We start from the raw sequence: 25,841 nt of genomic DNA, 5'->3' as shown, positions 1-25,841 counted from the left end.
TACAATACTCTGAAACTATGAGGAGTTGAGAGCTATAATTTTGCACTTTTCCTATTGGGACGTTTGTGAACCTCCTCGATTTTTTTCTGCCAAATCTGAGATGGTCGTGCGGGATGATTCGGAGATTTGGCGTGGAATGACCCAGCTATGTGTGTGTCCATGTCCATGTCTGTAGTAACATACAGTAACAACATGCACTTCAGTCAGTACTGTAGATCACATGACAAGAGTAGCTCTGTGTACTCACTGTATTGAACAACCTCCTGCATCTTTTCCCAGACTCTGAACTTCAGGTTGCCCAGGTGCTTTGCCACATTGATCAGAGCTCCTGAAAGCCCGTCTAGATCCTGTGGTGTGCACTGGGATCTGGAATAACATTCAGAAGTAAGTGCTCCTGTTTGAGTTCAGAACCACAGACAACAGAGAGACAAGAGGCACATTACTCACCTTTCCACCGTGCTCTTGTAGTTCTGGTGGAAAGAAAATATATATTGAAAAATAATTGTGATTATTTTGTCAACATTTTAGCTTAGTCTGTTTGTAGGTTTGAGTGTGAAAGATACATGTGTCAAACAGTTCAGGCATATACATGCATCTTACACAATACAGTATATGCCTTTTCAGCTAATGGGGCACCTAAGTCACGCCCTTCTACTTCCGATACATGGGGCAGGAGCTCGCAAAATTTTGAATGCGAGTCAATGGAGCGAGTCAAGCTAAATCCTCATCCCGTTTGGCATGTGCTCTGGATTTCACATATGATGACAGTGAATTTGAAAGGTTTGGATTTGCGTCGTAAGACCACTCATTTTCGGCACGCAAGAAACGTTATTTTAGCTTTTGTGCAAAACTGTGTTGGAGACTACACTTGCGCCTCGCATATCTGACGTGAACCGAGGCACAGCCAACCCTACCGCTGCACCGTGGCTTAAGTGGCTGCACGTCGGACATGCGACGTCTGTTGTGTAGTCCAAATAATTACATATTTTTGCACATTCACAACTCAAAAATCGCTTGCCAAGTGAAGTCAACAAGCACACCATTGGTTGTTATTAATTCTGAGGCACAGCATATGTGTGATCCACGGGGAAATGCGAGGTGGGTCGGAAAATAGCTTTGATCAGTCCATTACAACCCAGTCAAAAGTTTTTCCGTTGCCAGCCCCAGAAGCCGCCCGGAAGGGGTGGAGACTTAGGTGCCCCATAAGACTAACTTGTTTGTGTGCATGTGCGTGTGCATGTGCGCATGCATGTGCTTGTGTGTGTGACTTGGGTTGTGCTCACCTGTAAAAATGTGACATCATCTGCTTCCATCTCCTCCTCTATTGCTCTGATTGTGTCTGAAAGAGATGAGATCTCTCTGCTCATCTTCTCAATCTTCTCCTTCATCATCCGACTCTTCTGCTCCTCTTCCTCCCTCAGTGCAGCTATCCTGGCTGCCTCTTCATCTCGTAGAAACTGATGAAGCTTCTCAAACTCCTGCTTGATCTGCTTCTCTGTGTTCACAGCTTGAGTCTAGAACAGATTAATAGTTGTAGCATAAATTGGTGGATATCTCAAACTGTACACTTAATATTTGTTGTGCTCTTGTCTTTACTGTGACAGACACAGTGAAGAGCGAAACAGGAAATAGTGGGATGAGAGATGGGGAAGATGGCAAATGACCCAGGCTGGACTCGAACCTGGGTCCCCATGGGCAACTGCCTGTAGTATATTGAACAGGTGTATCAGTACACTACTGCCTGTAGTATATTGAACAGGTGTATCGGTACATTACACTACTGCCTGTAGTATACTGAGTAAGTATGTTAGCACAGTGCACTACTGCACCCCAATGTTAGAGAAACCCACACTATTGCCTCTTTTACACTGCCGGTTTTCTGGAAGGCCTATCGCTTGAGAAAGTGTGACTCGGCCGACACTTTTTGCTTATCGAATAGGTACAACACACAGCTCAATCTTTAAGCAAAAAGCGGCGGCTGAGTCACGCTGTGTCGAGCTGTATGCCTACCAGAAAACCGGCAGTGGAAAAGAGGCATATTGAGTCTCCTCAGCTCAGCATCAGCCATGAGTCTCACCTTAATGTGTCCAGCTATTTTGTCACAGGTGAGTTTTTCTTTCTCGAAAACCTCAAGCTTCTTCTTCAGGGGATCCAGTTTGACATTCAGTTCTCCCTGAGAGAGAGAGAGAGAGAGAGAGAGAGAGAGAGAGAGAGAGAGAGAGAGAGAGAGAGAGAGAGAGAGAGAGAGAGAGAGAGAGAGAGAGAGAGAATGTAACTGAGTGGAGATGCTAAAGCCCTCACAGCAATCACATGGGGATACATCACAATCAATAAACACTAGGGGTGTAACAGAACACAAAAATCACGGTTCGGTACAAAAAATTTAAAATGGCCAAAAAAATAAAAAATGTCTTCCTCAGCACGTTTATTACACCAAAATATTGTCGAAATGCAAAAAGTTAATACAGTCAAAGTGCTGTATTTTATCAATAGCCTAAGTTAAATGATTCTTAAGCACTACAGGCCTAATAAACACAAACGCATGAATGTACAGTGTGCACACACACACACAAACACTTTAGGTGTAGCTATTTGTACCTTTCTATCAGCGGCCGCTTCATCAGCAGGAATAATAGTGTGCTGTTTATGTTGCTTTGAATCTCGACACACCAGGCACAACAGCTGCTGGTCTTCACTGCAAAACAGCTCTAGCTTCCTCTTGTGCTTTTGACAGAGGCCTGTCTGACCCCTCTCTCTCAAGAAGGTCTCACACAGGTTCTTCAAGGCCAGATTTGGGGGATTGTGTTCCTTTGATGATCTCCGCCTGCAGACTGGACATTCTCTGCCTTCTTTAGTCTCCCAGAATGTTTGAAGACAGGCCTGACACACACTGTGGCTGCAGGAGAGGAAGACGGGGTCCTTGAAGATGTCGATACACACAGGACAGGTCAGATCCTCCTCCAGACTGGAAGCCATATCTCCCCGAAGCCTAAATCCACTGCAAAAGAAACCAAGTTTTCACAAGAATCATCAAGTGTGACACCATTCCTTACAAATTGTCCTCACAAAATGTTTTATACAGCAGCAAAATAACCAAAAGCCAGTACTGATCAGATGTCGAGTAGACAAGGCAGATGGTGAAATATGCAGGGAAAGGGGAGCAGGTAGGCTACTGTTGGGTCCTCCAGTTATGCATCAATGTTGCAACTTAACACAAGAAGACCACTAGTGGCTCAGTCCAAGAGCTAGGATTGAGTTCACTCACTGTCTCTTTATCTTTCTCTCTCCGTATCACTGACCCTCAAAATCATACAGTACATTCACAGAAATTAGCAAACAGAATGAAGGGAACATGGGGTGCACAGGAGCTATATTTGTTTTCTTATGTTTTATGTTTTATGAACAGGTACAGTGGACCCGAACACCTTCTATGTAACATAATCACTAACACCTTACAGAGGATAATGCATAGCCCATATGAAAGCATTTCCCTTTCAGCCATGTGACAAAGAAAGTATATTTAGTAAATATTATATTATATTATATTATATAAAATATTATTTACCATATTTAGGTGATTATTAAACTTAACAAAACCAAACACACACACACACACACACACACACACACACACACACACACACACACACACACACACACACACACACACACACACACACACACGCGCGCGCACACACACACATGATTTCAAGTGCAATACTGAAAATGACCCCATAACCTCCTCATCTATAACCTTTTTATCTGTCTGCTGACACACTCATGACTCAATTGACAATTTTACTTTCACTTTCAGGAGTAGAAAAAACCTCAGATATCATCTTTAGCTCTTCAATCATTTGTTTGCCAATATTCTAGAATATGCAGTACCACATTCTAACATTCTCAAATCCGTGTGAATAAGTTCTAACCTACCAGGACAGTTTCCAGGTGTGCTGTTGAACTCAGCAGCCGTCTGTCACTCTGCTCCACTTCCTCATTCAGGGAGGGAGGGGCTGGGCAGGAACCTATAGGTACTGGAATCTGATTGGACAATCCAAGTGCAAGTCTGTCTCTAATGTTACTGCAGGTCAGGTGAGAGTATAAAGTACAGTCACTATCATTCCAGCACATCCAGACATGGAGGGACAGGGATCTGATTGGTCAATCTAAAGTACACAAGAAATCAGATCCTGTTCTGTGTTGTGTCATGGCATATCAGAGTAGGTGGTCCTGAGGGTTAGAAATGCCTGTTAATTTTGAGAATTGTTCTCATTCTAGCACTGATAAATCTCTGTCTCTGTCTCTCTCTCACACACACACACACACACACACACACACACAGACACACACACACACACACTCACACCTCTAAATACAACATAACAGTAACCACTAGCCACCACTAGATGTCACTGTTGACTGAGACACACTAAATCTAATCTTAAGTTAAAACAGAAGTGGATACATGTGGACATCTAGAGCAGTGTTTCCCAACCAGGGGCACGTGTACCACTAGGGGTACGCGAGCACACTGCAGGGGGTACTTGGAAAAATGAAAAAATGTATGGAACATAGTCACATTGGGATATAGAGCATGAGTGAGGGGGTACTCATGGTATGACAAAAAGGCTTAGGGGATACGCAAGACAAAAAGATTAGGAAACACTGATCTAGAGCAACAGAAACAGAAAGAGCAACAGATACAGCTGACCAGGAAGACAATCAGAAGCATGCATAGTATGTTTTCATGAGTAGAAATGTATCTCCAAATTTGATGTGTGACCCGGGAGTGGATTCCCAGAGTAAAAAAAAACAAATCCCATCCCGCACACTCCCATTCCTTCCCATTCCCGCTTGTCTTGTTGTGGGGGAAGGATCGGCAAATGATACAGAAACCATTCATCATTTGCCGATCCTTCCCCGACTCTCTGACACACATGTATCAGTATCAAAAACCATTAACAGTGCATTTTAATAATTAAGTAATGGGAAATAATAAAGAGATAATGGTTAACAAATGTTTTACAAAGGGTTATCTAGTAATGCTTAACAAATGCATAACTAATGCTTAACAAGGAGTTGGAATTATAAAGTGTTGCCTTTTTTTTTAATCATGAAAAAATAAGTGACCGGCAGTAGTTCACGCTGTCTTCTCTCATAGCCTGCACGCACGTCGTCTCCAGGGTGAAACTGTAACAATGGACAGGTGTAAGCTACTTTTTGGTTGTTTCAAATATGATGAAAATCACATTTTTGGCATTCGGCTCCTGTTCATGTTTATTCCCCCTCCCATTCATCTAGTATATTCCCGCTCCCATTCATCTTAAACATTTTGACTCCCATCCCGCGGGAATCCTCTAATGTGGTTAGATGAAGTTGTGAAGCATAGGGCCTATATTTGAATAATTTCCTAAGATGTGGGAAAATGGAGCAGCAGGAATACGCTGTGAGTACATTGGGCTGTGGGACCAATGGGCTGTGAGAACATAGAGCTGACCCCGTTAAGGGTTGTTAAAAGTCAGCTTATAGCCTGGCAGCTGGGAGATGATCCTGCAGGAACATATCCATTGCCCACAGTGCATCATTACAGGTGCACTGTGTAGGATGGTGGCCAGAGTAGGTTTTGCAACTATGCTGCTCATTGAAACGGTGCTGCCTATTGCCAAATTTGATCTTTTCAGGAATGGTTACAAAGTAATAAACTAATATTTACTAATGCGACCAAAGTACAGTAACTCACCTTTTCATGTATGAAAAATGCAATTTTCCCCATCATACGTAAATACTTAAAATTTGATGGTGTTGGTAAGTATTCATGAAGATGGCTGGTAGCTCAAAAAAAATTGCAATCTAACACTGTGCGGTCCGGTATTCGATTCTGATTGGCTGATAGCTGTGGTCAATCGAGCGTAAACCTACACCTTTCACATGAAGATTCTATGCGCGTCCAAGTTAGACCCAGCGCATCTACGTCGGTAATGAGAATATGTTGCAGTTGGGGTAGGGAGCCTGCAAGAAGAACACATCTTTGCACCATCTGTGGTTGGGGTATCAATGTAATTGCAAAGACGTTTCAATCCTGCGGTGTTTATCGCCCCTTGCTGAGTTTTTGTAGCGAAGTGTGTTTTCTGACAGCGCGACACACGCACGCAGAGTAACGTTGCCGGGGTAACCATAATCACTTCCTCAACTTGTCAACTCGTCGTGGATGGAATTAATGAATTTGAAAAGCCTTCATTATCTTAGGACTAAAACATGATTAAAAGGAGCCGACATATTTCGGCCGCACTGGTCTTCATCAGGGTTTTGTCTCTAGACAAGGAGACCCCATAGTAAATAACATGCAGCAAATGTGTGCCTTGTGCCACAAGCTGGCCCAATGAATGCACGTTTAGCCTGAGCTGAACAAGAGAAGCCTGACATTTCCAACATCAAGCAAGTGTTGTTTGCTTGTGCTCTCCCACATATCGATACACTTTTGGTTAAAGCATGTTGAACTGAAAGGGTGTTGAACGAAGAATGTTGCACTGTTGCTGATATTGTGGCGTTTGGAAAGAGCCTACTGGAAGAAGGCCAGGTGCTCCACAATACTTTCCAGACTCACATGATGCAATTGGTCCTTAATCATTAGGGAGAATTAGTCACATTCGCTCCTAACGTTATAGGGTGAACCGACCTGACATTTCTTTTTTTCATCTAACGTTAGTGCTGCTGACCTGATCATCAAGTTAAAAGATCAAGACATGATGAAAGAGGCCAAGTTGAGAGGAGTGCTACTAGATGTGGATTTTGGTCTGCAAGACCGCTTCTGTGCAAGGTTGCCAGATTAGCCGGTTTCACAACGAATTGGGCTGCTTTGGATGGCCGTCTGCGGGTAGAAATGACATTTAGCAGAAAAAAACACCCACATTTTGGCCATAGAAATCAAAATAATTGGGCGGGATTCAGTGCTTCTACACAGGGTTTTGAGCATTTTTTGGGCTGGAAATCATCAGCCTCATCTGGCAACAGTGCTACTGTGACAGTGCTGACTACAGTATATTTAGGTCATGTCAACACCAAGCCTATGAGCAGGCAATAAGGGTTGGCTAGAGCAATGTTTCGCAACCTTTTTTTAGGCGAGGCGTCCTTTCAATTCTGAACATTTTCAAGGCACCCCTAAGCAACAAGCTGTAACATGGCATAACATCGGATACCACAAAAGCTGTGAAAAGTAACACATTTGGAGACGTCACGCGACCTACGTTCGAAGTTGCAGCTGACTGGGGCGAGCTATATTTACTTTATTGTGCGTAAATGGCAGATGAAACATTCCACTGACCAACATTAAAGGGACACTGTGCAGGAAATGGTCAAAAAAGGTACTGCAACTATGCTGCTCATTGAAACTGGGTTGGCTATCGCCAAATTTGATATTTACATGAAAGTTTACTGAGTAATAAACAAATATTTTCTAGTGTGGTCCAAGTAGAGTCATTTTTGCAGCTAAAAATGGCTATTTTTGGAAATTCAAAATGGCGGACCATGGAGAAGATCCCCCTTTTCATGTATGAAAAGTGCAATTTTTCCTGTCATAATGAATACTTAGAATTTGATGGTGGTGGTAAGTATTCATGAAAAAGGTAACATTAGTGAATGGGCAGCATGAATTCTGGAAATAAACAACTAAAAATCTCACACAGTGTCCCTTTAACTTTTCATCAATTTAGACAAATATGTAGGCTATTATATTACATAATTTATTTATCAGCCACGTTTCCGCGGCACCCCTGTTGAGAAACACTGAGCTAGAGGGTATGCCCCCAATGTGGGGCCAGGGTTGCCAGATGAGGCTGATGATTTCCAGCCCAAAAAATGCTCAAAACCCACGTAGAAGTACTGAATCCCGCCCAATTCTTTTGATATCTATGACCAGGATTGGGCAGGTTTTCCTGCTAAATGCCATTTTTACCCATACACAGCCATCCTAAGCAGCCCAATTAGGCGGGAAACAGCCCAATCTGGTAACACTGTGGGGCTGCCCAGGAAATTAAGGTGGCCCTAGAGAGGGCGAAGGAACACTACAATTAGGAGTGGTTCCTCCAGAGTTAAAAAGGACCGCAACACAGCCAAAACTTTGAACTCCGTCAACATCCTTGTAAGTGAACAAATTCGTTTCACCTGTGATGTGTTTTTCATGTAGGCCTAATACAGTGTGTAACATGACAGAAAGGACCCTGAAAGGAAAGGTGCATACACCTTGTGTTTGTGAGTGACATAATAATGTCTGTCTTTTTATTTGCAAGCTCAGAGCATTGGGGTATCACCAAAGTTCTTCCTGTATAAGTTACGTCACTCTGCCACCATCTTGTTGATGCCTTCTAGTCTGGACACATTTTTCATATTTGTGAATGTTAGAAGCATTTTTTAGTAAAAGTTGGGAACCTATGTATTTAACATAATTTAAGTGTGCTGAATTCAACTAGACTGGTTCCCAAGCTGGATTTTGAGGTTTTGACAGTTAAATTTGAAAAACAAAATGGCTGCCAAAATACGCTATTTTTGACAGAGCATTTTTACCAAGTATTGCTGTACTTGGAAATAAATGCTCTTTTCTAACATTTTGTGTCCCATTAATGTTTCTTGATGAATGTATCTACTATAGAGGATTTTAAAAAGTATAAAATAGCTTCTAGAATGCTAATAATGCTAATATTGTAGGCTAGGTGTTAGCCTAAACGTTTTAAATATTTAGCTTTTCTAATAAGATATTTGTATCCTATGTGTGTTTATATGGTTAAGAAAATTGATGTAAGTATTTTAGAAATACTTTGCATAATGTGAAGTATTTAGTGTTTCCAAAAAATCACTGAAAGTTGCTATTGGCTCTCTGAAAACTGTCCAGAAATCGCTAGATGACACCATGATATTACATATAACGTAAATTTTGAAAAATGTTCAGACATATTTTACATATTCTATCAGATACTATTGCATACATTCCAGATAGTCTATACATGCTACTCAGCCTGGTTGTTAGTGGCCAGACATCTCTTGAAGATGATGGAATTGGTGGCAAGGAAAAACTTCCTCAAAGAAGAGTTCTGAATGAGGCTAAAGTCCTTGTTTATTGTGTCAGTGATGGCAAAAAATTGACTCCGAAACATGTCAGTCTTGCTTGTACTCTTCATCAAGCTATTGGGTAAAAGACCTAATATGACTATTCAATCAGGCAGGTCATTGTCTGAGTTACGGCCAGGTCCTCCAAGTCCAGATCCTCCTTAGCTGAGAGCACTCTAAAACACTGAACCAAGAGAGTGGTGCCATTATTCCAACAAACATTGTGGCAGATAAATTCATCCACTACACATGTGATAACATTGATATCCTGGATGAAACACTTGATGGGAAGAATACTTCCTATGCAACACAAATGGCAGCATGGCAGAGAGGCCAACCAATTGATGATTCTGTTAAAGATATAGAGGTGTCTATAGACATACATTAAATGTGCCAAATGCCCTATTACTCATCATTCAAGCCACTTTTTTCAGCACCCATTGCTTAATCATGCTTTGGAAAATCTGGAGAGGAGCATAAGGATGCTATACAAGCAAAGGCTACGGATCTAGCTTTCTTCTTGCACTGTCAAAACTTCGACATGAAGACTTCTTGGTCAGTGTTCAATCAGTCACTGTCATCAAAGGAACAACAGACTGCTGCGAGGTATTTGCCAATAGTCCTCCCTACTGCACACGTTTTGATACTTTTAATACAAATGCATTGTCATATCTTAACATTTTGGACAGGAACAGTTATCACAGTTGACCAAGCATTGTACTGCAGACTTAAAAAGTTAAAGTGGGCAATTTCAGAATAGAACAACAGATTAATACCTTGCCTAGGAGGACTTCACTTGTCAATCAACTTCCTTAAGGCCATAGGAGAACATATTAATGGATCTGGACTGACCAATGTATGGATGGTGGATTGCTTGGATAAGGCCCTGTTGAACTTGTTCTGGCAGGAAAGGCATCCAACAAAGCCATGGCACACAAGTTTACTCTGCAATCCCTTTAGGGTCTTCTCATGCCAAGTCTTCTCTACCTGTCTTGCTAGGATGGCTAATGGTGATGATCCTCAGACAATTAGTGAACTTCATTCAGAATCACTTCATTCCAGTATCAGGAAAAGGACAGAAATCTTCTGCATGATATTGCTGAGAGTCAATCTGATGATGTGAACTGGTGGCAGTATATGGATATGGTTACTGTTCTGCTGCAATACACAAGAGAACAATGTGAAGCTACCTGGGATCTGATTTTCACTCTTTCAGCCTAATGTTGCCCTACTTTAAGCGGTATGGCCATCTTAATTATGCACAAGGTTGGCACCGATGGTGTTGTCCTTCCTACAAGACTTATTGGGGGGAGACAAGGCTTTACCATTTAAGTCTACTTTGCAGCGATTTCATCGTGCCATGTAGGATTCGGTTCCAACACTCTGAGTGCCCATCCACTAGATACTTACGCCCCGTGCTACATCAGACGATACCCTCCTGGGATATCTCTCTAGTACTGGAGGCTATGTGTGGGGCCCCTTTCGAGCCCCTCCAAGAGGGGCCACTCCAAACTGCTTTTGCACACCACCTTTCAGATCCGTGGAAGAGAGGTTACAACTTGTGCCCGGTGCACGCTTTACGCATCTACATGAACAGGACTCACTCTTTTAGGAACACTGAGCAGCTGTTTGTGTGCTTCATCAAGCCCTCTACAGGGCTCACAGTTTTGAAATAGAGGTCTCCAAATGGTTGGTTCAAACCATTGCCCTGGCATATGAGTCCAAGGGTCGCCAACCCCCGGCTCAGATTAGGGCTCACTTTACCAGTGCAGGGGGCTCATGTACGAAGCTCACTTACGGACAAAAAAGCTACTTAAGTTGTTTTCCACGGCCACGTTCAGATGTACTAAAACAGACTAGACAAAACTGCGGATCTCCACGCGAATTTCAGGGCTGCTGTGGAAGTTTCCGTAAGCGTGGAAGTTGTCGTAAGTGGTGCATTGCGTCTTTTTGGCGGCACTCAGAGGCATGCAGCGCAACTACATGTGTTGCACGCGGTCGGAAATATTGCAGAGATGCAGCCAGTTACTGTAAACGTGGATTTTAATGTTGAGGCGCGTGATTTAAAAAAATGAAGAAAACCACCTCAATCATATTATTGTTGAGGCAGCTGGTTAAAATGAAACGGACTCATGGAACTATCCTGGAATTACAACGAAATTGGATGCCCATCAGCAGTATTATTTCAAGTAGGCCTATTTGGCAGCTATTAAACATTGAATATTTTCTGGATCTGCGTGTCTTCTCGCATTTGTTGGGAACGTCCTCACCGCAGTGCTTGTCTCATCGCAATGTGTTTTGATGCCTTGTAAATATCAATTGTTGGGAAACCATTGTACTGCAGTATAACATGACAGATTTTTCTGCAGTCCTCACATTAAGTGTTAGGCTAACGATGCATGATTTTATACACGCCAAAGTAGACCTAATTTTGTAGGCCTAATTTTGTAAGGCGCACAGCCTTTTCCCATTTAAATTGGCTACCTCCGAAACAGCGCCTTCACCTCCCAGCATGAAATGTAGGCTATTTCCCGCGTTCCCTTTCCCATTCTTTCAACCAAAGAATGCACACGAATGGGTCTGTTCATACTAATTAGAATATTCGTGTAGAATATTTAAGGGATGAGGCAAGGCGGAGACTTGGGCCCGTGTGTGCTCGCGCATTTGCGCAAGATTTCACGTCAAAACCTGGTTACGCACTTATTGATACATCCGGATTTTTTTGTCCGTAAGTAACTTCCAAGATTTTCGCGTCCGCACTTTCTTGGTAGGAAATCCACGCACTTCTTTGTACATGAGGCCCCAGGTCTCTACACCTTGTCCTCTCTTCAAGGGTGTGGCAGTTTCAGAGGTGTGCAGAGCGGTTGGTTGGGCCAACCCCGCCACCTTTGTCCGGTTCTACCGGCTAGATGTGACCACGTTGCCACAGGAACATAGGGTTCTGGGCAGGACCACTGATTGTCTGTAGGGTGATAGGAACGCTATCCTTACAGGATGCTCTTGGAGTTCTGCCTAGTTTGGACCAGCATATGCGAACGATTCGACTGAAAGAGAGCATTAGGACATGAATATGTCCCCGTTCTCTGAAGGAGATGAGTGAGCCTTATTGCCGACAGCCGAAGAGATGTTTGGCATCAGAGTGGCTTATTTGCGCGCAACCATTCGGTTTTGACAAAGTGGACATCCTGCCCACACAGTTGATTGGACCTTTGGCGTGATTGCAAAGGTCTTCAGCTAATCGTACAGCTGAGAGTGCGCTCCCATAGAGATGGCTCACTCATCTCCTTCAAAGAACAGGGGACATATTCATGTCCCAATATTTAGTCTTTTAGATAATACTATCTTCTTTCCAAATCTTATTGAATGACAATTTTGTATGATAATGTGCTTCATAGAGGCTATTACTATTGAATGCCAGTTTACGAGAATATCTTATTATTAGAACGGCATAATTATAGTATTTTTTAGATTTTTGCCATGACAAATTGCCTTTGTGTAAATGTAGGAATGCATGATAAATGCAAATATGTGAGCATTGCACATTTATTTCCATGGAGAAGTGGTACTTTCTACGTATTCTGCCCAAAATCAAGAATTTCGGCGGCCATTTTGTTTTTTGCCCATTTCATGGTCAAAAACTCAAAATTCAGCTTGGGAACCAGGCTAGCTGAATTCAGGGTACTCTAATTGTCTTAGAAAACTAGGTTCCCAACTTTTACTAAAAAATGCTTCTAACACCCTTATAAAGGGCCTTTTTCTGGAAATGCTTCTAGTCTATTTGGGGTGCTATTTCGGGATTAGTAAGACCAGATCTAAGAGTCAATGGGAAAAAATGAATGGAGAAACTGAATAGAGGACGGGAGGGAACCCAGCGGTTGTGAAAAACATATTGTTGAACCGCTGTGAAAAGTTGATCAATCTAGACTGCTTGTTGTGCCATGCGAGTCAAAATAAAGCTTTTTAAGCCACTTTTCTCACTTTTTTTTTTTTGACAGAGCGCAGGCGTAGTATTTTCACAACTGAGCATGAGCAACAATTCACGTGCGCCGATGCAGCCAGATGATTGGATCAATGGGAAAGCAGCTCAACAGGCAGTTGGTTCTTGTTGCCAAAAAGGCGGGAGATGTGCGAGTAGACGCCACATTTGCGTTACGAATCTTCACAGTTAATTTCTATGGACACTGACGACAGTGACTAATCTCCTCTTTTCCTAAAAAAAAATCTGTGGTATTACACCATGCTTCTTTTGGGGAAAGAGAAGCCAGGCCTTGGGATCAAGGCCTTTGAGGCCGATGTGCTCTGCCCATAGACATATGGTGTGTTCCATTACTCGCCCTCTGTACTGTGCACCTTGTTTGAGTGCAGTGAAGTACCCTCTCCACCCTCCGCGATTTACGAGGAGGCGAGTACATTCCGATTCCCGTTCTGTTTGATACACTTAACGGAAATGACGGTTGGTCGCGTGTCATCACAGTTTACCAACCGTCAATATGCAATTCATCACGGAAGGCACTGTTTGTTATGTTGACACGTTTTTACCCCTGCCTCTAATACACATGGCGATGGTCTTTGGAATCAAAACTATGCTGTTATCATGGAGATTCAGCCGTTCCACAGATCTGACATTCAACTACGTAACAAACACGGCGACCGTTGTGTGTGAAAAGTGTACAGTAACTCCACACTTCAAAAAATGTCAGTTTTGGGGGCAATTTACAGTACACTTTACCGCCGCGATTAGAAATAGAACACCCTGCGTACCCAAACACAGTGCGGAAAGGGCGGAGAGTATGAGTATTGGAACACACCAACAGATTAACCTAGACTGGCAATGGGTGGTTCAAGGCACTAGCAGAATTTCGGATTGACTGTGCGCAGACATCTTTGCGATTTTCGCGCCCCATCGGCTCCTCCTAGTGAAGACTATCAGAGCTGTGAGCCGATTGTAACATTTATATTGTCACTCCAGGAAAGGAATCACCCTCAGTCCAACAAACGTTTTATAATAGACCCAGAAGTTGAGCGGTCTTGCCAGATCGGACAGTTTCCTGCCAAATCGGGCCATTTAGGAAGGTGGTCTGCTCGTTTTTCCGACGCCGCATTGGTCCTATGCGTCAATGTTCCGAACATTTCCCATTGATCCTACAGCACTTAGTCTCAGATAACTTTTTAGATGCGTCCCAGCATCTCTATAAGAGGGTCTGTCTGTCCGTCCGTCCGTCCGTCCGTCCGTCCGTCCGCCTTCAATTGTGTCTGAAACGCTTTTTGTGTCTGAAACGCTTTCTTTAAATTGTTCCTTCCTGTGGCCACAGGGCGGCAGACTTGCCATTTTGGACCGGAGCGAATGCGTTCAAGCATAGCCTTTCTATACTAAACCGGATGCTAACGTTGGCGAAAAGTAGCCTAGCCACAGGCTAACTGACAAACGTGAGGCCAACAACTCAGCCGATCGTGATGTACGCCACAAATAGACCAATCGACCTCATATTTAGACACTACAATGTTGATTTCTGCCTTCGATTTTCATCAGTTAAGAAATCTAGCGTCGGATTAACACATTATTAAGGTAGTAAAGCAAGTTGCCGCCATGTTTGTTTTCCAGAATCACCCGGGTAGAGAGCTCACGTGCAGCATTCTGGGTAATTGAGTTTCAATTCACCTAAAGGGTGAACCCATAAGCGCATGATTCACCCAAACGGTTTTATGTATTTATTTATTATTTGTCGATGTTTACATTCTTTCCCACATGCACATAATGCTGAAATGGCGTGATACTAAAGGTTTTTAGGCCTAATAAATGTCTGGTAATTTGTAATGTAGCCTACTAAAAATCATATGGTTCTTTTCCAAATCCAAGAATGATGATAAGCTTATTATACCCTAAACTGCAAAAAATAAAGCCATGTCTCGCCATTTTGCTGCCTTGCTGCCTGCCACAATATTTGGAGTGTCCATGATGACCAATAAACAAAAAGTACATCCTCGGGGGGCGTTTGGGGGGGAAAATGGCATAGTTGGAACTGGCATAGAGGGACGCATCTGTTGTCCGCCTGTCGGCCTTGTTACCAATAAAATGAAACCCTTTGTCCCGACCGTCCAATGTTCCGACCAAAAGCTGCTTTAGATCACCGTCATCTCTGAGTCTGACAGCCTGCGCAGTGGTCATGCTGTCTGTGACAGCTAGGTTTAGGGAAAGTTTTGGTCAAGGCACACATTTAAAACTCAGAAACATTGCAATAGCCTGACAGTTAGGGTTAGGAATGGTTTTGGGTAGGGCACAATTGTAAAACTTGGCAACATTGCATTAATGACAGGTTATGTTTAGGGGTGGTTTTGGTAAAGGCTTTGTCGCTAGATTTAGCGACTTTTGGCCACCTCTGGCGACAAAAAAAAATCTAGCGACTTTTCAGGCTCAATCTAGCCGAATCTAGCGACTATTTAGCTGGTCTTGTGAGAGGCAAATCAGTCTCCCTCCCCACAACACCTGCATTTTCAGTGGCGGGTAGAGACATATGATGGACTACAGTGTGGCAGCTTTTATGATACGCACAGGAATTCTCATACACATGTGCATCTGCTTGTATGAGGTTACGGCAAGCGATATGGGACAAAGGTACATACCTGCAAACTTGTCACCTTTCAGCGAAATTCGCCGTTTTGATCTCAAAATAGGTCACTTACGTGAATCGTGTAGATCCGAAGAGTTTTTTTGGGGGGGTTAGGCAGATGGAGACAGACTACAGACATATAGAGTGGATACGGTAATACTTCTCATAGAATCTCTGCTAGTTTTACAGACATTACGGTTGAGCGACATTCTATTGATCTTTTCTTGGTCTGTCTCTGCCTGCCGTTTCCATTGGCCGGCAACTGTGCTGGGGGAAGCATTGACCAATCAGCGCGCTAATTCAAAATGCTAGTTAGCGGCAAAACTTTCCGAGGCACGCACCAGTCGGAGTGAACAGCTGATGAAACGGTGGTCGCGAAACACACGTATCCCCCCTGTCATTATCTTCTACCTTGGTACTGTCGCTTTGCTTTTACAAATGACCGCTGTCCAAATCACCGTTTCAAAGGTAAATGGAATTTGAGCAGGGTTTGGGAATTGTGAATCGTTTCATTAGCTAAGCCCGTCCACTTGTGAAAACAAATAGCCCAATGGTAGAAGGTCTGCGGTCCTAACATGGATGTTTCGCTTTATTTGAATTGACGCTTGAAACGGTATTAAAAACTTCAGAGTGAGAAAATGTGTTAGAATGACGGTAGGCAGGGCCTGACTGCGCTATAAATTGGCAGATTAGCAGAGAACTAAAGTTGGTTCCCTCATGTCAGATCATTTAACCGTGAATAGCGAGAGGCCCACTACACACTCGATGAAACTTTCATAAACGTCAGAGGAATGCATAGCAATGGCTATTTGTCATGCCCCCGCATATTTTGCAACGTGTGCGATCATGATTTTAATGTTAGCCACCAAGGACATAATATTAATAATCTAAATAGCCTATTATTAACCTAGATGACATCTGTCTTTATCTTTTTCTACAATCTAATGCTTCTTCATAGTACAACACCATTTTATTGTGGAAATGCTGAAATTCGACTATCATTCAGTCATAAATTCTCTAAAATGCCTTGGTTCTATTTTATATAGGCCTAGCTAATTATATTATTGGCCTAGATTTCCCTATTATCCTCTTTAGCCAAAAACAGCAAACACTTTAATTTCATATTCAAATGCAGTGGGGCTCAAAGTTAAGACAACCTAAGTGACCATGTGCTACCTCCTTTTGGCTGGACAACTTAAATTTTGACAGGTGGTTAGTGCAGAGGCGCTTCTTGTCACTAGGCTAGATAGGCAGCCGCTTGGGGCCCCCAAACTAGATGGTAAATAACAGCTAAGAATTTTCGCTTGGGGTCCCAGCTTAACCTAGAATTGCCTCTGGGTGAGTGTATGTTTGGCTTGTAAGACATATATTGGCTGGTGAAGAATACAATGAATTCAGAAGTCTGATTTCTAGTGTAGGCCTAGTAAATGAAATATCGTCTTTTTCCCTGTTTTTTTTGGGGGGGGGGGGGGGATTTCGCCGCGCCGCGATTAGTTTGTCACCTTTTTCAACCCTCCTGAGTTTGCAGGTATGAAGGTATGACAGGAACCAAATGTCAACATAAACCGGGATTACACAGTCTCCGATATGGTCAGTCACCAAATGTTTTGGGACTGTCATTTATGTTATGCCTACACTTTGGAATTAGATCAGTCTTGTTGTTACACAGGTATATTTGATTTACCTCAACTGTACCCTGCACTTACTTTACACCCTGCACTTAACTTTACTGCGTATCACAGAAGCTACCACAACGGCTCCTTCAGGGTTCTAGCTAGCGCAAAAGTGCGTGACGGCCCGTTACGCTATAATTTTGGACCGTGACGCTTATTTTGGACCGTTACGCTTATTTTCAATACAGCGTAACGGCATTTTGTCTGCATTATGTAGGCTACAGCCAGATCAATGCCACATCGCCCTTCTGCCAAACCTGACACATGTCATACTCACTGTATTTAAATGACAATATAGCACTCTACTACTACTACCAGCCTACTATTTTTATTTGTCGCGGGGTTTTGACGGCTTTTATTCATCTCTGTGACAAGCGTATGAAACAACAACAAATGCACGTGTAGCATCGCATCCTTGTTTCTCCAAAGCGTAGTTGCCAACCTGTTAGCAGTGTCAGCAGTAGTGCTGGGTTCGTTACTTGTTACCATACAAACAAATCAGGAGACATTGGGCGCTAAGCGCTGACATTGGGAGTTGACACTATTCGAAAGAGGACAAAGTAGGTGGGAGAAGACGTGACATCTCCGTAACGGTGAGAGGCACTTTTTTCTAAGCTTGCCGGTTGACATAGCGTGACTACAAAAAAAAACCCCGCATTCGTAGCAAAAGGAGCGTCTTCTGTGGCTAGGCTAATTGCATGCGAAAGGCACCCGGCACCAGTCCTGTGGTTTTAGGACGCGCAAGCTGTACAATAGCGCGAGCTCAGAAAATGTGTCAAACTGCACTTGTCTCGGAATCGGATCACTCGGACATTGATATGCCCTATTATTAAATGCACACACGGTTCACAGTGCTCCTCAACGTTTTCAAAACTAGTGCAACTGTGAGAAGGAGGGGACACCGCGACACACCTCTCTTAATAGATCTCTATTTGCGCGTATGCGCCCGAGAGAGGGAGTCATATTTACCTCTCCAATCGCAAAAGTTCACAGACAACGGTGTTTCGTTACCAACTTTTTAGTAGTAACTCGTTAGGCCTACACTACTTTTATCAGAAAAAAAGTAGTTACATTACTGCAACCCAACACTGATAATTTACCTTTTAGGTACCCCTAGAATGGCCTATTTTTACCTTAAAATGTCAAAAACTCCGCACCAACCCCCCCTCTCGGTCGCTTCGCTCCCTCGACCGATACGCTATAATTTCATCCTAGCTAGAACCCTGCCGGTATGACAAACTGAGCACTAGCAGGCTGGCCGCACCGACCGCAGTGAATCCCGGGCACTGGCGACAAAAAAACCTCATCTAGCGCCTTTAGCAACTTTTTGGTGCATCTGGCGACTTTTTAAAATGTGCATTGTCGGGGACAAATTCATAGTTTTCCCACATAATTCTGACTGCGCCGCCGTCAGAAGCGTTTCCCACGGTTAAGCAGGGCTGCAGATTAGCTCTGATCTCCAAAAAGTAGCTAGCACCGCCCATTTGTACTGTGGACGAAGGCATGTGGGCAAGTTTTCTGTAGATCAGCGCGCCGTGCGTGACATTGTGACGTCATACGTAACGTCATGACGTCATCTAGCGACTTTTCAGCAAGCCCATAGCGACTTTGGCTGATTTTCTTTTGGCAACACTGGTAAGGGCACAGCTACACCAACTCAGATGGCATCTATGTGCTCGTCACAGCGCATGCAGCTGAAGTCTAGCCTGGTTCACACCAGACGGTGTGTGTGTAGCTTTGGCGCCCCCTGGCGGAGCAGAGCTACACACACTACCGTCTGGTACACAGCCATAGAGCACGCTCCGTCTCCAACCAGAAAATAGACGGAGCATTTATTCCTTAAATATAAACGGTAGCTCACATTGAGGAGTCACAAGACAGATTAGAGACTATATTGAGTCTTTAAAGATTAACAGGAAGGCTTTTGAAGGAATTTGTTGGTGAGGAGGCCGTGCAGCGCCGAAACACGTTGGTGTTTTTTAATGCATTTGCCCCTTAAATAAAGTTTTTTTTTTTTACTACATTAACCAACTGAAGTGCCTGGACCAAGGATTTTTTTCCTTCTGTCTTTTTTGAACATTGAACCCCTTCCAAGAGCACCAGTTGGTTTTGAGGGACACTAGTAGCGCTCTACCAACTCTTTTGCTGAATATTTTTGTTTTACTCATTAGATGCTTGAAAGAAGGACAACAGTGTCTTAATACAGTATTAGGCTATTAGTGCATTTATTTTCCGAAATTAAATTGTGCGTTTCCATTTATTGTAAAGTAAAGTATTGTAAAGAGTCAATGATTTTCTGGGGACCATTGGCTGGTGAGTTGGCGTTGTGAGATATGATGTTGCTCCAGCGTCTCCAATCTGCAACTGATGGGGCCCAATAACTCTTCGAACCGGATTTGCATCTGTGTCCAGTGACAGACATTATTTATCTGCTCTCCAGCCCTGCTTCCAGCCCACCGCCGTTTCTCGTAGAGTGATTCGTGTAGCGCCTCGACAGGCCCAGTAGCCTACTTCACTGATTTTTGGCCAAGTTTTATCACACCACTACTCCACTAGTACTGGATATAGTGGGTTACAAGAATTCTAATAATCTATTGGAGGGAAAGGGGAAAAGGAAATATCCTTTGGCCTGGAGACTGTAGGTTCGCTACTGGAGAAGCAAATTATATGGCATGAAACAGTCGATATACAAAAAAACCCCCAAATTATTTATTAAATAATGATTAGAAGTAGGGTTAAACAAATTATTTATTAAATAATGATTAGAAGTAGGGTTCAAAAATAAATGAAAGAAAAGCAGAGCTCTGAAAAACAATTAAAAAATGGCCGAAGTTCATAAAGATTGAAAGGGGAACTTAATTGTCTGTGGAAGGAAAATGATAAAAAAAATATATATATATAGTATATTAAGGGAAAAAGGGAGTGTTGAGTGTAATGTCAGTATATGTGACGCTTATCAGGCGGTCCAGTCTTCGAGGGGACTCGTTCGCAGGTCAGGGTCGTTCACGGTCAGGTGGGTAGGCTCGCGATCGGGCTCAGGGTTCAGGCAGGGATTGTACACGTAGGCCTATGACAAAAAAACAATCGGGGTTTCACGGTTCATATTCAAAATATCCAGGAGAGAAAAGTAGATGGTGGATAGGTAGCAAAGAAGCTGCGGGGAAAGTGAAAGTATGAAAGATGAAGGATCAATTAATGAAAGTTCACCTCAAAAGGATGGAGGTCTCAGGTCAGGAATCAATGAAAAGTGAAAATCAGTTTAACGAAGTAGTCGCCTAGCTCCCAGTCCTCTGTGTCCGCCCAGAGGAGGAGTTCCCGGGCCATGTTGTGTAACGCCTGGGACCCCAGGCCTCCCTGGCGGTTCACGTATGCCAGTGGTTTTTAACCTGGGGTGCAGGCACCCCTTGGGGATGCGCCAGAGATTTCAGGGGGTGCGCAGAATTTTGTTTGTGTTGAGGTTGTGACCAGTGAGCATTATAATTAGGCCAAATCAAAACCTGTTTTGGTCCCCATGTCAAGACATTAAGGTATTGGTTAATGTCTCAAGCAAAAATCATTGTAATGAATCACTTAAATCATTGTTTAGAGCCTATGCACATAGGTTTGGATTGGGGGTGCGCGGCTTGTCTTGGGCTTGGGGGTGCTTTGAGAAAAAAAAGGTTAAGAACCACTGACGTATGCTATGGCCGACATGTGGTCTGTTTGAATGAAGACATTCTTGTTCCGGAGTACCGGCAAAAAGTGGCAGAGGGCAGGATATAGCGTTCTCAGCTCGAGATTTGCATGGGGTCCCATCTTTACCAGTCTTCGGCAGCTACACACTCTGAGGCTCATGTCCACTGTGTAGCAGAAAAATAGGGAGGGAGAGAAATCTCATTGTCCCCTGCTGGATACGTTCCTGACCTCTGCATCAAATATAAATGTGTTTTTTTTTTTCTTTAACATAACATGTCGGCTCTGACGACAAAGAAATAGTAGTGGCTGTCATAATATATATTTGATCAAGGTCATTGGGATAGTTTGTGTTAATGGTAATGATTTTGAAAGAGTAAACACAGGCGATTGTTAATAAATATCTTCAGCCAGTCACTAGTAATGAGTGAAAAAAAGGTTTTGAGTGATCATTCACATTCTATCAGAAATTGCTAACAAAGCATACATTCTGCCAGGGTATGTAAACAGGTTCACCACTGTACATCTTTATTTTCAGTCCTGGAGTAGGCTGAGCAAATGCCATGCTATGGGTAATAAAAACAAAACAAAATACAATACAAGGTACAAACCAGAGGGTGGGACAATTCGTATAAATGGTTATACACACCAGTGCAACTTTTCCCAGAGACACTGGAAATTAAAATTAATGCCGAACAACAAGAGACACACAATGACATCCATTTTGGTAGAAATGTTTATTTTTCACGGTTTCTGAGCTCGCGGTACAACATTTCAGGGAAGTGCAGCAGACCGAGACGAGAATCGGAACGCACTCTCCCCCGTGAATAGCAGAGGGCAGAAAGTGCACTTCACTGCACTTAAACAAGGTACTCAGGACCAGTGTTGGGAAAGTTCATTTTGTACGTGAACTAGTTCAAGTTCAAGTTCACAGCTCTCAGAATGAACTAGTTCGTTCATAGTTCATATTTTTTTCAAAATGAACTAGTTCATTCATAGTTCACAAAATAAATGAACTAGTTCATTTCAGTTCATCCCCCCCACAAAAAAAACAAAACAAAATTCATTGAAAAAGCCCATATAAATGCTTCACAGATAGCCATTATTTAATGGGTTAATTAGTGTTAACAATGACATTGCTGGATATAACGGTATTTTAGTTGTGCATTAGAGCAGCGGTTTATTATTAGTAGTAATAGAGAGTAGGCCTATAGTCCTTAACTGTGTTTTCTGCAGTGTTGGGAAAGTTAATTTTCTACTAGTTCATAGTTCAGTTCACAGCTCACCCCCCATGTTGAAAAAAGTGTAGGCCTAAAGCCCTTTAGTTTTAACAATGAGATTGTTAGATATTAGTCTACTGTATTTTAGTTTTGCATTGAGAGTGGTTTATCAGTAGGCCTAGTAGTCCTTTACAGTGTTTGTTGTTTAGACACTGTGTGTGCTGAGCGATTTCACTTCTTTTCGGTTACTGTATGGACTGGACTTAAAACGGGTGCGTGGACTAACGTTTTCCTGCACTGTTGTTCTCTGTCTCATGCGCAAAATTTGCCATCCTGCAACATGCCTAGCCTGAGTATCATCCTCCGTAGTGACCGCGCTAGCTCAATACTTTCGCTTGCTGACCACGGAGTCTGACCCTGCAGCCACCCCCGGCAGTTGGAAATTATCTCACTTAATGAGGGAATTAGCCTTTCGCAAAACCCCTCCCACAAACGGCCGCCAACCAATCCGAGCTCAGCAACGGTAACTAAGGAGTGTAGAACTTGTCGAGGTCCGTCAAAAACCTAATATTATTGTCGGGGTCCGACACCATCTGAAGATTAATTAGGACCTCATTTTTTCACTTTCCCGAAGCAAAAACCTCAAGCGGACTGATAACAGGGATGGATTAAGCCATGTGAAGGCTATTAGCTCCAGGTGATCATATTTAAAATTAGCAGGCTAACTGTGCAATCGTCTTGTTTGCTAATATAGCCCCCTTCCCCCTTGCATTTAGCTGGCAGAAAACGTACCCTAAACAAATAATCAATGCATCGCTCAGACTTAAGGACAATATTATATGATATTATAGTATTGGATCCACGGCATTATGATTCAAATTTTATTGGGAAACTACTAGTTGCGTTGTTTAATATGCGCCAAATGCACAGCCCACGGAGCAGCCCCCACCCTCTCTCCTTCCCAGTTTGTGTCTGTGTATATGCGTCGAGTGTGACAGCAAAAAAAAGTAACACTGAAATGGGGCTGCGCTTGTTCCAACCTTGTTATGAAGATATTAACTGTCAACTAAAACCATTAAAGTGAACAGAAGAGAAACGCCCAGTGTGACTGCCCAAGAGCTGCGCAGTGTCAGTGCCGAAAGCCCGTCAAAGGTCTTGGCGGACGGCAATGTCCCAGTTTACACCAAGCACTATCAAATGTCCTGGTTACAGACATCACATCGCCATCATCAAGTTGTTGTATTTCAGTTGAATATGTAAGAGGGCTTGGGGAGGGGCTTAGACTATCAGCGAGCCTATTGGCTGTTCAGATACTGAACGAATATCTGAATTCCAACTGCCAGGGGTGGCTGCAGGGTCAGACTCCGTGGTCAGCAAGCGAAAGTATTGAGCTAGCGCGGTCACTACGGAGGATGATACTCAGGCTACAACATGCCAGCAGGCAGCTTTCTCTTGTTGTTTCTGCTGCGCGCGGCGCATTTTAACTTAAATAGTGAAGTGAGAGCACTCCACACTTATTCCGAACACCCAGAAGACAGTCGCTAGAGGCGTTAATCTAAAAAGTCACTGGAAATCAGAAAACTCGCACACTGCTGGCTGGTTGCTGGCCACTCTGATTTTAAGTAGAGCGATGCCTGCTGTTTGCTTGGTCCCGCCTCTTTGCACGACACGAAAGACAGTCGGAGAGAATGGTGTCTGACGCTGTCAGAGAGAATGGATAAGACATAAGACTAGACTCTCTGACATTGTGTTTAGTCGCGGTTTCTGCAGGAATATTAATAAAATCTGGTAACTACTGAATGAAGAACTAATGAACGTGTCGTTCATGGGCTCCAGAATGAACGCGTTCATAGTTCATTCATCATATTGTAAATAGTGTACGTTCAGTTCACGTTCGCTCAAAATATGAACTCGTTCATGAACTTTCGTTCATTGAACGCGTTCGGGTACATCACTGCTCAGGACCAGTGTTGCCGAATTGGGCTACTTGGGATGAGTGTCTGCGGGTGAAAACGGGAAAAATTGGCCATTTAGCTTTTTTTTTTTCAGTCGTTTTGGGCCCATAGATGTCAATGTAATTTGTCGAAATTGGGCAGATTTGATCAGACACATCTGGCAACATTGCTCAGGACACAGGGCGAATCATGGAACACAACACCAACAGTAAATACAGGCGCCAAGTCTGAGGACAAAAGGCTTGTCAGTGCCTAAAAGGAGTGGTTAGCTTGATAGCTATCATGTGCTCTCAAATTACAAATTACAAACCAGGCTTGTACGAAATTCCGAATTGGCTAAATTGAGTAATGTCATAATACGAACACTAGGTAGTGTCATTACCTTGAATTTCTTTTAATTTAATCTACACCACCCATTGAGAGAGTACATAGAACACCACCACCTAGTGTTCATATTATGGCATTACTGTGAATTCGAATTCATTCAATTCGGAATTTCGTACAAGTCTGTTACAAACAACAAAACAATTGGGACAACAGTTCTTACATGTACTTATAATAATACAAACTGAGAAAAGAAAGATGTGACACACAGATTATTTAATACAGATCAGAGCTCTGTGAAATACGTACCTCTCCCAGTTCAGCGTTGTATTGACTGGAAAGGAAATGTGAGCAAATCAAGACACCATTGACACACGCCACTAGAGGGCGCTATAAAACAAACAACACGGCAAAGACTCCCAATGCCAGCAAATCTAAAGAACTACATACAGACGAAGGATTTTGGTGAAACAACACAAAAGGAAAATTGACATATTATATGGCATGGAAATAAAAATAAATGTGGGCTTTATCTGCACTGCTAAAGCAAGCAAAAATTATACAAACTTCCTTACCTCATTCCTTCCAGGCGGGACAATGTTACGTCCAGCATCTTACAATGTTGTAAATTCAAACTGGTATGTAATAATTACAAATCTATGCAAGTTACCATAATACACAGCACTGAGTTCAATCATTGGTTATTTAGAATAGACACACACCTAGGGGTCATCTCAATGTCAAGTGCTCCAGCCTTGCAAGGACGTGAAACACCTGGTGATACGCCGCGGAGTTCATCAAAGAGTATTCAATCACTGGGCGTTTCACGTCCTAGCAAGGCAAGAACACTGGGCATTGAGAGAGCCCTATACTCGTAACTCCTACTCTGGACACCATCCTACCCCTGTAGGGTTCAGCTTTATGGTCCCACAGCCCATTGGTCCCACAGCCCATTGGTCCCACAGCCCATTCCTGCTGCTCTAAATTTGAATACATTCTTAGAAATGTGGGAACATGGAGCAGCAGGAATATGCTGTGGGACCAATGGGCCTACAAATTCATGTGAAAAGTCTTAGTGATGTGGGACAAATGGGCTGTGTGACTAAACACGCTCCCGCCTGTAAGTTAGATTTTACACTGAGGTGGAGCTGTGGGCATCAGCCTTGGGTGACACACTCTGAGTGTGAGAACGAGACTGTGTGTGAGTTGAGTCTTCTCTGCGGAGCTTCTCTCTGACGTGGACACCAATGACAACACTCGTCATGGCAACTAGGATGATTGACAGCACCA

General features: G+C 43.1%; 1 protein-coding gene across 1 annotated transcript; it reads right to left on the bottom strand.

Annotated features, from left to right (window-relative positions):
• Nucleotides 1-378: 378 nt before the first annotated feature.
• Nucleotides 379-2,322, bottom strand: LOC134466124 (E3 ubiquitin-protein ligase TRIM35-like). The gene is made up of 5 exons (XM_063220020.1): nucleotides 2,302-2,322; nucleotides 2,078-2,173; nucleotides 1,284-1,514; nucleotides 448-470; nucleotides 379-394 (listed from the first exon to the last, which is right to left on the bottom strand). Exons 1-5 carry the CDS (start codon nucleotides 2,320-2,322, stop codon nucleotides 379-381), a joined length of 387 nt encoding a protein of 128 aa, XP_063076090.1.
• Nucleotides 2,323-25,841: the final 23,519 nt, after the last annotated feature.

This window comes from Engraulis encrasicolus, chromosome 16 (genome assembly GCF_034702125.1).
Source record: "Engraulis encrasicolus isolate BLACKSEA-1 chromosome 16, IST_EnEncr_1.0, whole genome shotgun sequence".
NCBI classification, from domain to species: Eukaryota; Metazoa; Chordata; class Actinopteri; order Clupeiformes; family Engraulidae; genus Engraulis; species Engraulis encrasicolus.
This window is presented reverse-complemented; position numbering and strand designations above follow the sequence as displayed.